Here is a 13,185-nt window from a genome sequence, read left to right as displayed (position 1 = left end):
CACACAGAGACACCCAATGAATCTTCCTCCATCTCAAACTGAGTTGACCCACCCATACCTACATCATCCCCACACACACACACACAATAAATGAAAGAAAAACTAATTATAGTAATTACCGATGATGCCCAAACCTCATGACATTTCATTTTCCATTAAAGCATAATAAACAAAGACAGGTTCCTCCTATATATATCCACCCTCAAAACAACCCATACATATTCTCAACTTTCTCTTCACACTTCTCATACTTCATAATATACACTACCTCAAATATTCATACCACTTTCTTCACAAAAACCAAAGTTTGTTAACAGTTATATAAAAAAAAAATGGATGGAGGCAGCTCCACAGACGATACCACCACAAGCAGTGACTCTCTTTCCGCATGCCTAATTCCGGCGAAGCAATCTCCGCCGTCGACCAACACTCCCAGCCGCGTTGACCTCGACGGTTGCGGAGGCTCCGGCGAGGCTGACTCCCGGAAACTTCCGTCGTCGAAATATAAAGGCGTGGTGCCACAACCGAACGGCCGTTGGGGCGCTCAGATTTACGAGAAGCACCAGCGCGTGTGGCTCGGAACCTTCAACAAGGAAGACGAAGCCGCCAGAGCCTACGACATCGCGGCGCAGAGATTCCGCGGTAAAGACGCCGTCACGAATTTCAAGCCCATCGCCGGCGCCGGCGAAATTTCCGACGACGCCGAAGCGCAGTTCCTCAACTCGCATTCCAAATCCGAGATCGTGGACATGCTTCGCAAGCACACGTACGACGACGAGCTCCAGCAGAGCAAGCGCGGCACGAGCCACCGCGGGGGCGAGATCGGCAAGTCCACATCGCGTGGCATGTGCGACGCGAGGGCGCGTGAGCAGCTGTTCGAAAAAACGGTTACGCCGAGTGACGTGGGGAAGTTGAATCGGTTGGTGATACCGAAGCAGCACGCAGAGAAACACTTTCCGTTGGGCAGTATCGCCGGCGAAAGAATATCGCCGTGCGTGGCGGCGACCAAGGGCGTCCTCTTGAATTTCGAGGACGTTGGAGGGAAAGTGTGGCGGTTTCGTTACTCTTATTGGAACAGTAGCCAAAGCTATGTGTTGACCAAAGGGTGGAGCCGGTTCGTGAAGGAGAAGAATCTGAGAGCCGGTGATGCGGTTCGGTTTTACAGGTCGACCGGACCGGAGAGACAGCTTTATATAGACTGCAAGGGAAGGAGTGTGAATGATGTCGATGCTAACAGGGGTGGTTTGTTTATTCCGGTTGGACCGGTAGTTGAGCCGGTTCAGATGGTTCGGCTTTTTGGGGTTAACCTTTTGAAACTACCCGGTTCGGATGTTGTTAGGGTTGGTTGCAATGGGAAGAGGAAAGAGATGGAACTGTTTGCCTTAGAGTGTAGCAAGAAGTTTAAGATTGTTGGAGCTTTGTAACATTACCTTTCTCTCTTTCTCTTTTGTAAGTTCTAGAATTTTTGTGAGGGATGAAATCATGAGAGAAAATATGTATATTTTTAGACTAAAGGAGAGTAAGATTAGAGCCAACACAATTTGTACAAGCAAAAACAAAACAATGAAGAAGGATTAATGTTTATAATCTTTATCCCTCTGTCAACTCTAATTATGCAATTTGATAGAACTTTATTAAATTGATCTCACCATAAACTGTTTTATGTATTATCAATACTTATTTTTATTTTAAATTTGGCTGCTTAGTCCCATAATATTTTTAATCAATGATTATTTAATTAAATAATTGTACTTATTCTATTTTTCACTTTTTTTTATCATAGCGGGTAATTTTTTTATATTAAATATTTTATTAAATATTTAAATTTGAATTTTTACAATTTTTTATTTTTAAAATTTTTATTTAGTGAAATAACTTATTTATTATAAATAATATAATATTTACTCATTTTATTTAATGAAAATAGTTTTAGAGATTAATTTTTTATAAAATAAATATTAACAATACATTTTTTGTTATTGATAAGATTTTTTTTAAAATTATTAATTTATTAATGAAACTCATAATTTTATTATTTTTAACAAATTTTAACTAATAACAAAAATTTATTAAAAAATATCTGGTTAATATTTATTTTTTATCATACACAAATAGTTTTGAATATTAAACATTTATTTTTAATTAATATAAATTTTTAAATTTATTTTTTTAATTTAAAAATTTTCTCTTTATTTTATTTTATTTAATTGAATAAAATATTTAATATTAAGAATAATATTAAATTTTTTTAAAATTCATAAAATTTCTTAAATTAAATATATTTATATAATATATTTTTATTTTTATTTAGCAATGCACATAAAGTAATATATATATATATATATATATATATATATATATATTAGTTTAAATTGTAATTATTCATATGTTAAACCGTAAATACGTTATGTTTATTTTGTAATTTGCTTATGTATATTTAGAACTTGTTTACATAATTAAAATTTGTCACTTATCACAAAACTTACACTATAAAATTATAATATATATATATTACCTCTCTTATATGTTTAGTCTTAAATAAAGAATTTAATCAATTAAGTAATAAAAGATTTTTTAAAACATTTTAAAATATATGGAGCTCACATTGACTACTTCAAGGTAAAGTGGTATATAACTAAGTTTTTAATTTTATCCAGCTATTATATGTCTCCTAATTATATAATTTTTGCAGTGTAGGGGCATGGCTTTCCAAATTAAAGCATTTACCTTAAAGCTTATTAGGAATGAGAAAGGTACAATAGAAATTCATAAAAAATAATAATTTAGGGGGTCCATGGGAATGTGAACAAGTTGATAACCAGACATTTGCCCAATAAAGAATGAAACTAAGAAAAAGCTTCTTCTAACATTCTTCCAATTATGGACTTGCCTGTACCCTGTTTTTGGAATGCTCATATTTTGTTAAAATTGTTTTTTAATTGAAAATTGTTAACACCAGGGATGAGGATAAAGAATAAATTAATTATCATAAATATTTATTATTTTGAGAAAATAATAAATTTATATTTTAATAAAAAATTATTATTTTCAATACTTAAAAAAATAAGTTAACAACTATTTTAATCTTGCTAAGAATTTTATTAACTAATTAAAAAAAATTTATAAATTTTTTTAATTAATTAATAAGAAATTTAAATTTTTAATCAGTATTCTAAAAATATTTACTAAGAACTTTTTTTGTTAAATAAAATATTTAAAATTAAATAAATTTTATATAAAATGCATAATAATTTTTTTTGTCAAAATTTAAATTTTTTAAAAGTTAATTTTAATATTTTTTCTAAATTAAAGTTGATTAATCTCACCTTTGAATTGCAATAAATTCTTCGTTTTGGCCTTATAGAGGTGTACGTGACCCCTTTTTTCATCAATATCGTCAGGTCTAAATTAATTTTAATGAGTTTCAAATTCAAAAATTAAATTTAATGTATTTTAAGAATAAATCTAAGTGATTTTTTGTCATTCTAACTTGATCTTTTCTTGTACGATAAACAGGAGTTCTAATCTCTAATCTATATTATCTTATTCATTAAGATAATTTTATTCCAAGCCGCCTTGTGAGTCCTCTAAACAACTTGCATATCATACAAAACAAAAAATCATCAAATGGTTGGAAAAAAAAATTTATTTATTATTATTTAGTCAAGCAAAAATAGGAAAAGAATAGTAAGAAAAAACTATTTTTTATTTAAATTTTAAAATTTTCTTTTTACAAGTTTTTCTTGCTCTCTCGTCTAAATAAAATAAAGGAAATCCTTTTGAAAGAGAAATGTTAATAAAAATTCTGCGAGTTAATGGTTTTGTAGACATAATACTATTAATTATCTTTAATTTCAATGGTTTATATTCTTCTAACCATTTCAAAAATTGGAAGCTAGCTAATTCAGCTGTTTACAATATTGTAGTTTATATATAAAGTAAAATTCATAAAGTTATCCATAGCTAAACTGAGTTTTGTTAGTGATAAAAAAATGTTTAACGAGGGCAAGTGATTACATTTTTTTATTTTTTTTTGTTAAGATACGCAGCAAATTTCAATAATAGTTTACAATTATAGTAATACAGTAGAAACTCTTTAAATTAATAATGTCAGGACCAGAGAAATTTATTAATTTAGAGAGTTATTAATTTATCGATAAATTAATAATTATTAATTTAAAGAGTTTTTAAGTAATTATACTATACATACCAAATAAAAAGGCAAATTAATCTATACCTCTTAGAATTACGTTGCAGCGAACCTTGGAACTCAACGTACAATAAATTAGTAACTACACTACATATGCATTGATAATCAATAATGACTTTTGAAGTACAGTAAATGTAAACAAGAGAAACAAATGTGTTCAATATATTCTTAAGCAAGTTTGACATATATAAATTACATGAATGTGTTAGAGTATTCAAACCATATCTCACAAGATGGCTTCTCATCTAAAAGGTGTTGCAAAATCAACTATGTCAGATCAAATACGTAAGGAGTTGTGTGAGTATAAGAGAGATAATCCTGCAAGCACACAAAAAGACTTGCAGAGATGGCTTAAGGGAAAATTTCAGTTGAAAGTTAGTCAAGGAACAATATCAAACACACTTAAGCGGTCATATGACTATCTCTCTGCTAAAATAGAAAAGAAAAGAGCAGAGATCAAAAGACACAAATCAGCAAAATATCCTGACATGGAGAAGGTTGTTTATGAGTGATTTCTCCAGCATCAAGAACGTGTGAATATCACAGGAGAATTAATTTTGCAGAAGGCAAGAGATACAATGAAATTCGTGTACCCTCATGATGATTCAGATTTTAACTTCTCTATAGGATGGCTTGGGAAATTCAAGTACCGACATGGCATAAAGTCATTTCGTCGTTTTGGCGAGAGTGGGTTTGTTGATATACAAGACATGGAGCAGAAATTGGTATCGATTCGGGAGAAAATTGATCAGTTTCCTATGAAAGATGTTTTCAATATGGATGAAACTGGGTTGTTTTATAGGCTACAAGCTGATCATTCACTGGCAACAAAACAACTTGAAGGAAGAAAACAAGATAAAGAAAGACCGACGGTAGTTATTTGTTGCAATGAAGATGACTCTGAAAAAATCTCTCTATGGATTATTGGAAAATATGCAAAGCCTCGTTGCTTCAAGAATGTCAACATGAATAGCTTGAATTGTCAGTATCGAGCTAACAAGAAAGCATGGATGACTAGTGTGCTTTTTGATGAATATGTTCGTTCATTTGACCAAATGATGCAGGGTAGAAGAGTTCTACTTGTGGTGGATAATTGTCTAGCACATTCAAGAAATATTGAAGGGCTAAGAAATGTTGAGTTGTTCTTCTTGCCACCCAACATGACATCAAAGATTCAACCTTGCGATGTTGGGATAATAAGAGCTTTCAAGATGCATTACCGTAGAATGTTTTACTGCAAAATATTGGAAGGTTATGAGGTGGGACAATCTGATCCAGGGAAGATAAATGTCCTTGATGCTATTAATTTGGCAATCCCAGCTTGGACGATAGATGTTCGAAAAGAAACTATAGAGAATTGCTTCTGACACTGTAAAATTCGTTCAGATAGTGACGTTGCAAGAAATTTAGATGAATCCACTTTTGATGAAGAAACTCAAGACCTCGAGACTATGATCAATCAATGTGGCTATCGTAATAAGATGGATATCGACAATCTAATGAACTACCCATGTGAAAATGAAGCATGTTCGGAGGTTCAGAGTTTAAAAGATATTGTGGGTACTATCATTGAGAACAATGCAGAGGATGACAACGAAGATGATACAATGTCTTTGGAGCCTGTTATGCGAAAGGAAGCACTTATGGCGTCGAACACTCTTCACAACTTTATGATACAATACAAAAATACAATACCTGAGCTATTGGATGCAATAAGAAAAGTTAGAGATGAGTTCCAAATAGACTTAAACTTTAAAGGAAAACAGACAACTATTGAATCATATTTCAATAGAGTGTAATATATTTTTTTCAGTTTCTATGAATTATTAATTTATGATTTTTTTGGGACCGAAAATTATAAAGGGATCTCCCGAAAAATTATTATCTTATTATTTTATCGAATTTTTTAATTTTTTATATTGGCCCAAGTCGGGATCGGATAAATTTATTATTTTAGAGAGTTTATTAATTTATCGAGTATTAATTTAAAGAGTTTCTACTGTAAATGTCTTACTGATAAAGATTTACTTAATTTAAGTTTAAAACTTATTAATTAATTTTGAATAATTTCATAAAAGTATTTTGTTAATGTCAGTTCTATTAGAAAGAGAAATATTTATTGTATTTTTATAATTTTAGTATAATAATTATGTACTTTTTTTATAAAAAAAATTATATTTGTTGATATTTAAATTCAACTTTAAATTAAAGTTAACAAAACTCTTTCATAAAATTATCTTTATTTAGTGCAATCCTGCAAACATTGGGTACAAGATACGTAAAGTAAAAATGGACCAAACAAGAACGTGTAGAAGTAAAATAGACCATCTTTAACAAATCCAAAAAAGAGAAGATTGAAGAGTTAGTCGAGGTTAGTGATTTATATGATATACCTCATGATTTTTACTGTTATTATTTTTACTTGTTAAAGGCACATACTGCTAAAGTTTCTCAATAAATCTTATAATCAAGTCATGTAGGAGTAACTACGATGTTAGTTAAAATTATTTGTGCAAATTAACTAAGTCGAATTTAATTTAAAGAGTGTTTAAGTGTTATTTTATTCAAAAGTATGAAGACTTCTGCCACCGATCATATACTAATTTTTCTTAAGAAAACTGAGATTTCAAAATCCACAGATAGTTTGCATTGTATGATCATTAAAGAGGGAGAAATAAAAAACAATTCACATAAACTGCTTAAAACCCCCCAATTCGTCAATTTTCATATGAAAAATCATTACAAGTGAAATATCTCTTTTATAAACCTACCACCATCATTTTTTTACTTTCATACATTATTTTTACAATTGACTTGCTAGATATATTATTCGTTAAATAAAATTTTAGGATAAAAGGATGATATCCTAATTAAAAATAAAAAAAAATGTTCTTTTAATTTTATTTTCAGAACACTTCAGAAAAATCATATTTATTTTGATCCAATAATTAAAAAAAACTGAAGTTCAAATTTGTCATTTATCAAATATTTTTATATAGATAAAATAGAACATGATCAGCAGAAGGAAATTAATGTTATCAATTTAATATAGTCTTGAAAATTGTTGCACTCCCTACAATTGATATCCAAATCAAAGAAAAATCAAATGTACACCACCAAATACTAATTAACTAATATAATTAATACGACACCTTAAATTGATAAAAAAAATAAACACAATTTAGGTAGCTTTGGAAAGTTTAATGACAGTGACATTTAAATTAGTGATGTCACATAGGTAATATATGATGGCAACTGGTGGCAGTGTCATGCCAATGACTATTATCATGCCGGTGGGAAGGTTGCAGCCATGGTGGTGGTAATGAATGTAGAAGTCGCAAGTTTTGTCATTTTTAAAAGACAAACAGTGCCGACAAGCCTTACTTAAGGTGACTGTTTTTGTTTTTTAGACCACTCTCTCCCCCCATGATGCACACTTTTTTCTAACATCAAATGTTACAATAATAACAATAAAAGTCAAATAACCTAATTTTAATATTATATTTTTTATTAATACAACGGATCAAACTCATTATCGAATGTAAATCAACTGATAGAAACAATTTCAACTTAACAGTTCAAACTCATAATTTGAAAGGATTTTTTCAAATTTAAAAAACTAATTATCAAATAAAGATATATTTTTAAAAAATATTAACTATTTATAAGAAAAATAATTTATTTATAATTTTTATAAATTTCGCTGAGTTTAACTATAAACTGGTCCTAATCAAGCTTTTCCCTGGAACCATCAAATTAAAACAAACAAAATGTGTTTTTCTTCTTCCAAATGTTTCATTAAAGGAACGAAGAACATTATACTGCTTGCGAGGTAGTCATAATCCGCAGGCTTTTGTCCCATTTTTCTCATGTGAAAGTGGAATTGACTTTAACGTCTGAGTATTAATGCTTGGGGCGACTTTTGTTACCCACGTGAGGTCCCATGTAGTCTGCGTGGAATAGCCTAATATGACTTCATGTGTTTTTCCAAATAACCTCCCAATATTTGTTGAATGTTTCAATCTTCAACAGCTAGTTATGTTCTGACGTTTTGAACTGACATGTAAATTTAATTCCGATTAGCATTCAAGTTTCATCCACTCAATTATTATATTCACATTTTTATCTAATTATGCATTGTAAATTCATTAAATCAGACTTTACATCATACTAATTGTATTTAACAAGTGGAACCATTCGAGCGATGTTTAGTACAAGTAACAGTTTAGGTTATGTCTAGTACATAAAATTTAGAAAGTCAGTGTACTGGAGGAATTTTTTTATTAAATGTAGATTGATAATTTTTCTTGTGATTGCGTATACTGAAAATGATAATATATTATATTTTTTTTATATTGTAGTATTTTTATGAGATTTTGGTATATATTAAAATAATTTAATGTTAATTTATGTTTATTTAAAAATTTACATGAAATGTTGTTGAGTATGTGTAGAATTTAATGTAGAAAAAATAAATGAAAGAGAGTTATAATTGTGTGGTTTACAATAGTATAAATAATATGATTTTAATAAAATAATATTATCTTCAATAATAGTATATTAAATGCTAATGAAATATTTGATTTTACTAAATATTATTCTTGAAGGTGGTTTATAGTAAAATTTTTAAAAAAATTATATATGAATTGAATTAATAATTTCTTAACATATATTATTAGTTTCTTTTAGACTTATAACAAGTTGGAGTATTCCTTATACTCTAAATTTGTCTTAATAAAATATGTTGATGCTTAACCAATAAAATTTAGAAAAATTCATGCATAAGAATTATTTATAATTCATTTTATCATTTTTTAATTTATTTTAATAAATTTTATAATCAAAGTTATGTAAGAAATTTATAAATAATAAAAACATGTTAAAACAAATACTTAAAAAAATTGTTTATTTAAACAAATATTTAATTTCGTTATATTAACATCCTATTTCAATTGCTATGTATTTCTCGTATAGTATTTGTGAAATGATGCTTAAACACAAAAAAGTATATATATAATTCTAATAATGACAATTGATTTGAAAATTTCAAAACGAAAGGCTTTTGAGAAATCAACTTGGGAGATAGGACGTTTCAAAAGAATTGACATACTCAAGGGTAGTTGCTTCGTTTACCTGGCACCGAATATAATAGGATAAACTATAAAGTTAAATAAAATATAATAGAAATAATTAACATAAAATATATTTTTATTTTATATCTAAATAATATGTATAAAAAATATTAAATTAATATATTATATTATCATATTTTCTTTATTTTTAATTCAGTATTATTATATTACGCAGATTCAATAAATATAAGAAATAAGATAGAATAAAAAAATATATTCTTGTATCTTATAGGTCCCTAGCTAATCCTTATGTAAATATATGGAATAAATATCTTTTTCAGAAGGGTTACTTTAGTTTCTCATTTTTATAATTTTTATTTTTTTTAACTTTATACATTAATGTATATTTTAGTCTTTTATTTTTATATACATAAAATGATAATAAAAAAATATAACAAAAATTATTTTTTTTATAAAATTGAGAATTAAAGTAAAACTTTTATAATATTGAAGACTAAAACAACTGTCGCTTACATATTTTGAATCTTGCTTATAAATACTTTAAGAGAATTGATTAAAAAATAAAAAATTTATTAAACATTAAAGTGAAAATCCAATTGAAAACAATAATGAATATATTTTTAATAACATCTTTAATTACTAATTTTTGCATTTTTTTTTCTTAACTAGCACCTTTAATTAGCATTTTTCACAAATTTTTACTCTAAATATATAAGTGGAATTCACTCTAAGAAACGAGGGTTAATATCAAGTATATCATACACTCGGGCTTTTTAATAGTGTGTTTAAAAATCTTTAATAATCACGTTAAACTGTAATTTAACGAGAAACTACAATTTATAATATTAAAATAAATTTATGTTAAAAGTGAATATAACATCAATCCAAATATCCCGTTATGTATATTTTTCATTTTCATATGAGAAAAGCCAACACGTTTGCATGAAGAAATTTCTACATGTTGTTTTGATTTGTAAACGAACCGGGTCAGCTGGATCCATTATTGTGATTATTTGACCCATAAAGCTCTCAATTAATTGAAGTTACAGGTTTACATCTTGAAATAGTTGCAATAAATGTGATTACGCTCTTCAAAAAAATTAAAACCGATTGCAATTTGATCGCACATCGCTATAAACTATTATGTATGTTTATCACAATTCTACAGCACCTGCTCCCTTACAGTTATAGTTCTTATTAATTGGTAACTTTCATTTTTATTTTTAATTTTGAAAAAAAATTATTAGAAAATAAAACTGACCAACACTGAAAGATATTTGGATATAAAAAATGAAAATGTACTTCAGAAAGATGGAAAAATCTTCCCATGAATTCCTGTAGCGTTTAAACTTGCTCTTTCGTTTTTCTCTTGTCAAAGTAAAACGTTTGGGCTTGAAGAAATTGGGCCTTGTCAAACAGGAAATAAGTGCGGTAATATACTTTGGGCCTCTCGGCCTTTAATAAATTTATCCTCATTCCTCCTTCCCCCAAAGCCCAGTTGGATCTTTGTCTGAACCTAAACGAAAAAAGCTTGTTGCGTAAAAAATATCATTAATTATAAGCTAAAGAAGAAAGCTAGTAACACGTTCTCTTTAATACATTTTAATTATTAATTAAATTTTATTAAAAATTATAAGTATATAAAAAATATTAATTTAAAAATAAAAAAATTAAGACTGATATAAGTACAATAGTGTATTAATTAAATTCTATTTTACCTCTCGATCTCACCACTTCTACCTATAAGTACAATAGTGTATTATCTATATTTTCTTCCTCTATTTAAATAAGGAGAACATCCCTGTTGCTTCTCTCTCTACACGTACCCTTTCCTCCTAGAGCCAAATCCAAATCCAATATAAAAATAAAATGAAGGGTGAGATTAGTGATTGACGAGAATAAATGCAAAATGTTGCTTTATATTTTTCTCTAAATTATGTGTACTTTTTATACGAGATAATTTTATTTAATTCAGATAAAATTGTAATATGCGATTCAAAATGTTACTTTTTTAGTTTCTCATAGGAATATAATTAGAACGTTGAATAGCGTAGGAATGACAACAAGCCACTGACTTGATCCAACCATTTGATAACAAAAGTAATTGAAAGAATATATATATAAACAAATAAATTGATTATAGCTAGGTGTTCTCCTTTTTAAAAAACCAATAAAATATTGAAGTATACATATAAACACTCGCAGAACAGCATTTCCCTTTCAAAAGGGTGATGTAAGAAAGCTTTAGTAATTTATATACTTTTTTCGTTCATTGCAGGGTGCTTTTTCGTATTGATTAATGTGTAAATTAAATTCATAAAAACCTTACATATTATCAATTTCAATATAAAATATTTGCCTGGGAAAATAATTCATTTGAGGTGTAGGTTCGGGACGAGACAGATTCACCAAGCTAACGCCTAACACCATTTGTGTGAAATGATATGGGATGGATTTTTTTACCAATTCAAAAGAAAGATAAAGTATCTTTCGATGCAGTTTTTTTTCCTCTTTCACTTTCTTTTTCTTCAAAAGTTATCAAAAGCATTCAGAAATATAAGGATAAAATACTACACTTAAGTTTTTACCTTAAAATTAATATGTTGAATCGTTTTCTTAATTTTAAATAGTATTCATGCAGCGTTCAATTAAAGTTGAATTTTTTGTATAAAAATAATGTAAACAAAATGACATATAAATAGCAGTATTATTTGATGGAAGCTCAAGGCCCTGAAAAAAAAAAAAAAAAAAGGCACTGTTTCAATTCACGATGCATGGTTACTTATTCAATTATCTTGTCTAGGTACGCATTAGCAATCTTTCCACAAGGTTCATTTCAATATGCTTTTCATCTTATCAAAAAAAGAAGAAAGAGGGAAAGAAAAAGAAAAACAACTAGATTTCAACGTAAAAGGCACAAGAAAGCCTCGAACAAAGAACAATGCTGAGAAGGGCCATGCACATGCCCTAACCATAAAATATCTTGGATGAATGCTTGATTTGATGATGATGATGATGATAGTTATCGTTGTTATTGTCTTGGTGGATCTTTAATCAATCAAAACCGGAGTCGTGTCATATGCCTGTGGTTAGATACAAATGAGTGCTTTAAAGAGGAAAAAGACAGTTGTTAGAAGAAAAAATAAATTCACGCTGTCTTTTTTAAAAAAGAATGTCCTACCGTTTAACATTTTCCTTGTATTATAATTATTATGATTAGAAAGGTTATTTTTATATCATTTTAGGGGATACTTTTTAGGTATTTTTATATTTAAAATATTTTTTAATATATGTGGATATAAAATAAATAAATAAAACTTATTTGTAAATAACATCACATACAATATCATTTTTTAATAATTTAAATAACATAATTACTATGGTTTGAGATATGTACCATTGTTATCTCTCTAATATTTTAAGTTAATTATTTCTCTTTATTTTTAAATTTGCACAACTTTAGTCCTTTTGTTTCAACTTTTTTTTTTACCTTAAACACTCAAATTTAGTCCTACAATCAAAGTATATATATATATATAAAATCTTCTATCTTTCCCTAATATCAGATATTAAAAATATCTTTAAATTTTGCAAATATTTATTAATTTATCATTTTTAAATATTTAATATCATTTTATACAATAAATTTATCATAACTTTTTAAATATTTAGATAAAAAATATTTTGACAATTTCTAGTAAAACAAAGTTAATAAAGAACTCGAAATTAACATAATTTTAAAAATAAAATTGTTAATTAACAAAAAAATCTAAAACTACGCATAAATTAAATTAAAAACATAATTAAGCTTAAATAATGGATACGGTGAATTTCTTTTTTCGAAGCCCTAGTATACTAGGGGGTGTTTATTAAAAGAGTGAG

The 13,185-nt window shown here is 27.8% G+C and overlaps 1 protein-coding gene and 1 pseudogene across 1 annotated transcript; both read left to right on the top strand.

Moving 5' to 3' along the window:
• The first annotated feature begins 204 nt into the window (after nt 1–204).
• On the top strand, nt 205–1,601 carry LOC113872604 (AP2/ERF and B3 domain-containing transcription factor RAV1-like). Its single transcript, XM_027510292.1, has one exon. It carries the CDS (start codon nt 333–335, stop codon nt 1,422–1,424), a length of 1,092 nt encoding a protein of 363 aa, XP_027366093.1. The 5' UTR covers nt 205–332; the 3' UTR covers nt 1,425–1,601.
• Nucleotides 1,602–4,443: 2,842 nt separating this feature from the next.
• On the top strand, nt 4,444–6,009 carry LOC113872603 (annotated as a pseudogene).
• The last annotated feature ends 7,176 nt before the right edge of the window (nt 6,010–13,185 follow it).

The sequence above is a fragment of the Abrus precatorius genome, unplaced genomic scaffold, assembly GCF_003935025.1.
Source record: "Abrus precatorius isolate BTA unplaced genomic scaffold, Abrus_2018 Scaffold7, whole genome shotgun sequence".
Lineage (NCBI taxonomy): Eukaryota > Viridiplantae > Streptophyta > Magnoliopsida > Fabales > Fabaceae > Abrus > Abrus precatorius.
Note: the sequence above shows the minus strand (reverse complement) of the source record. Positions and strands in the feature narration are given on the sequence as shown.

What these genes read in the sequence shown, in the direction of transcription:
- LOC113872604 (XM_027510292.1), top strand. Translation starts at nt 333, where the DNA reads ATGGATGGAGGCAGCTCCACAGACGATACCACCACAAGCAGTGACTCT.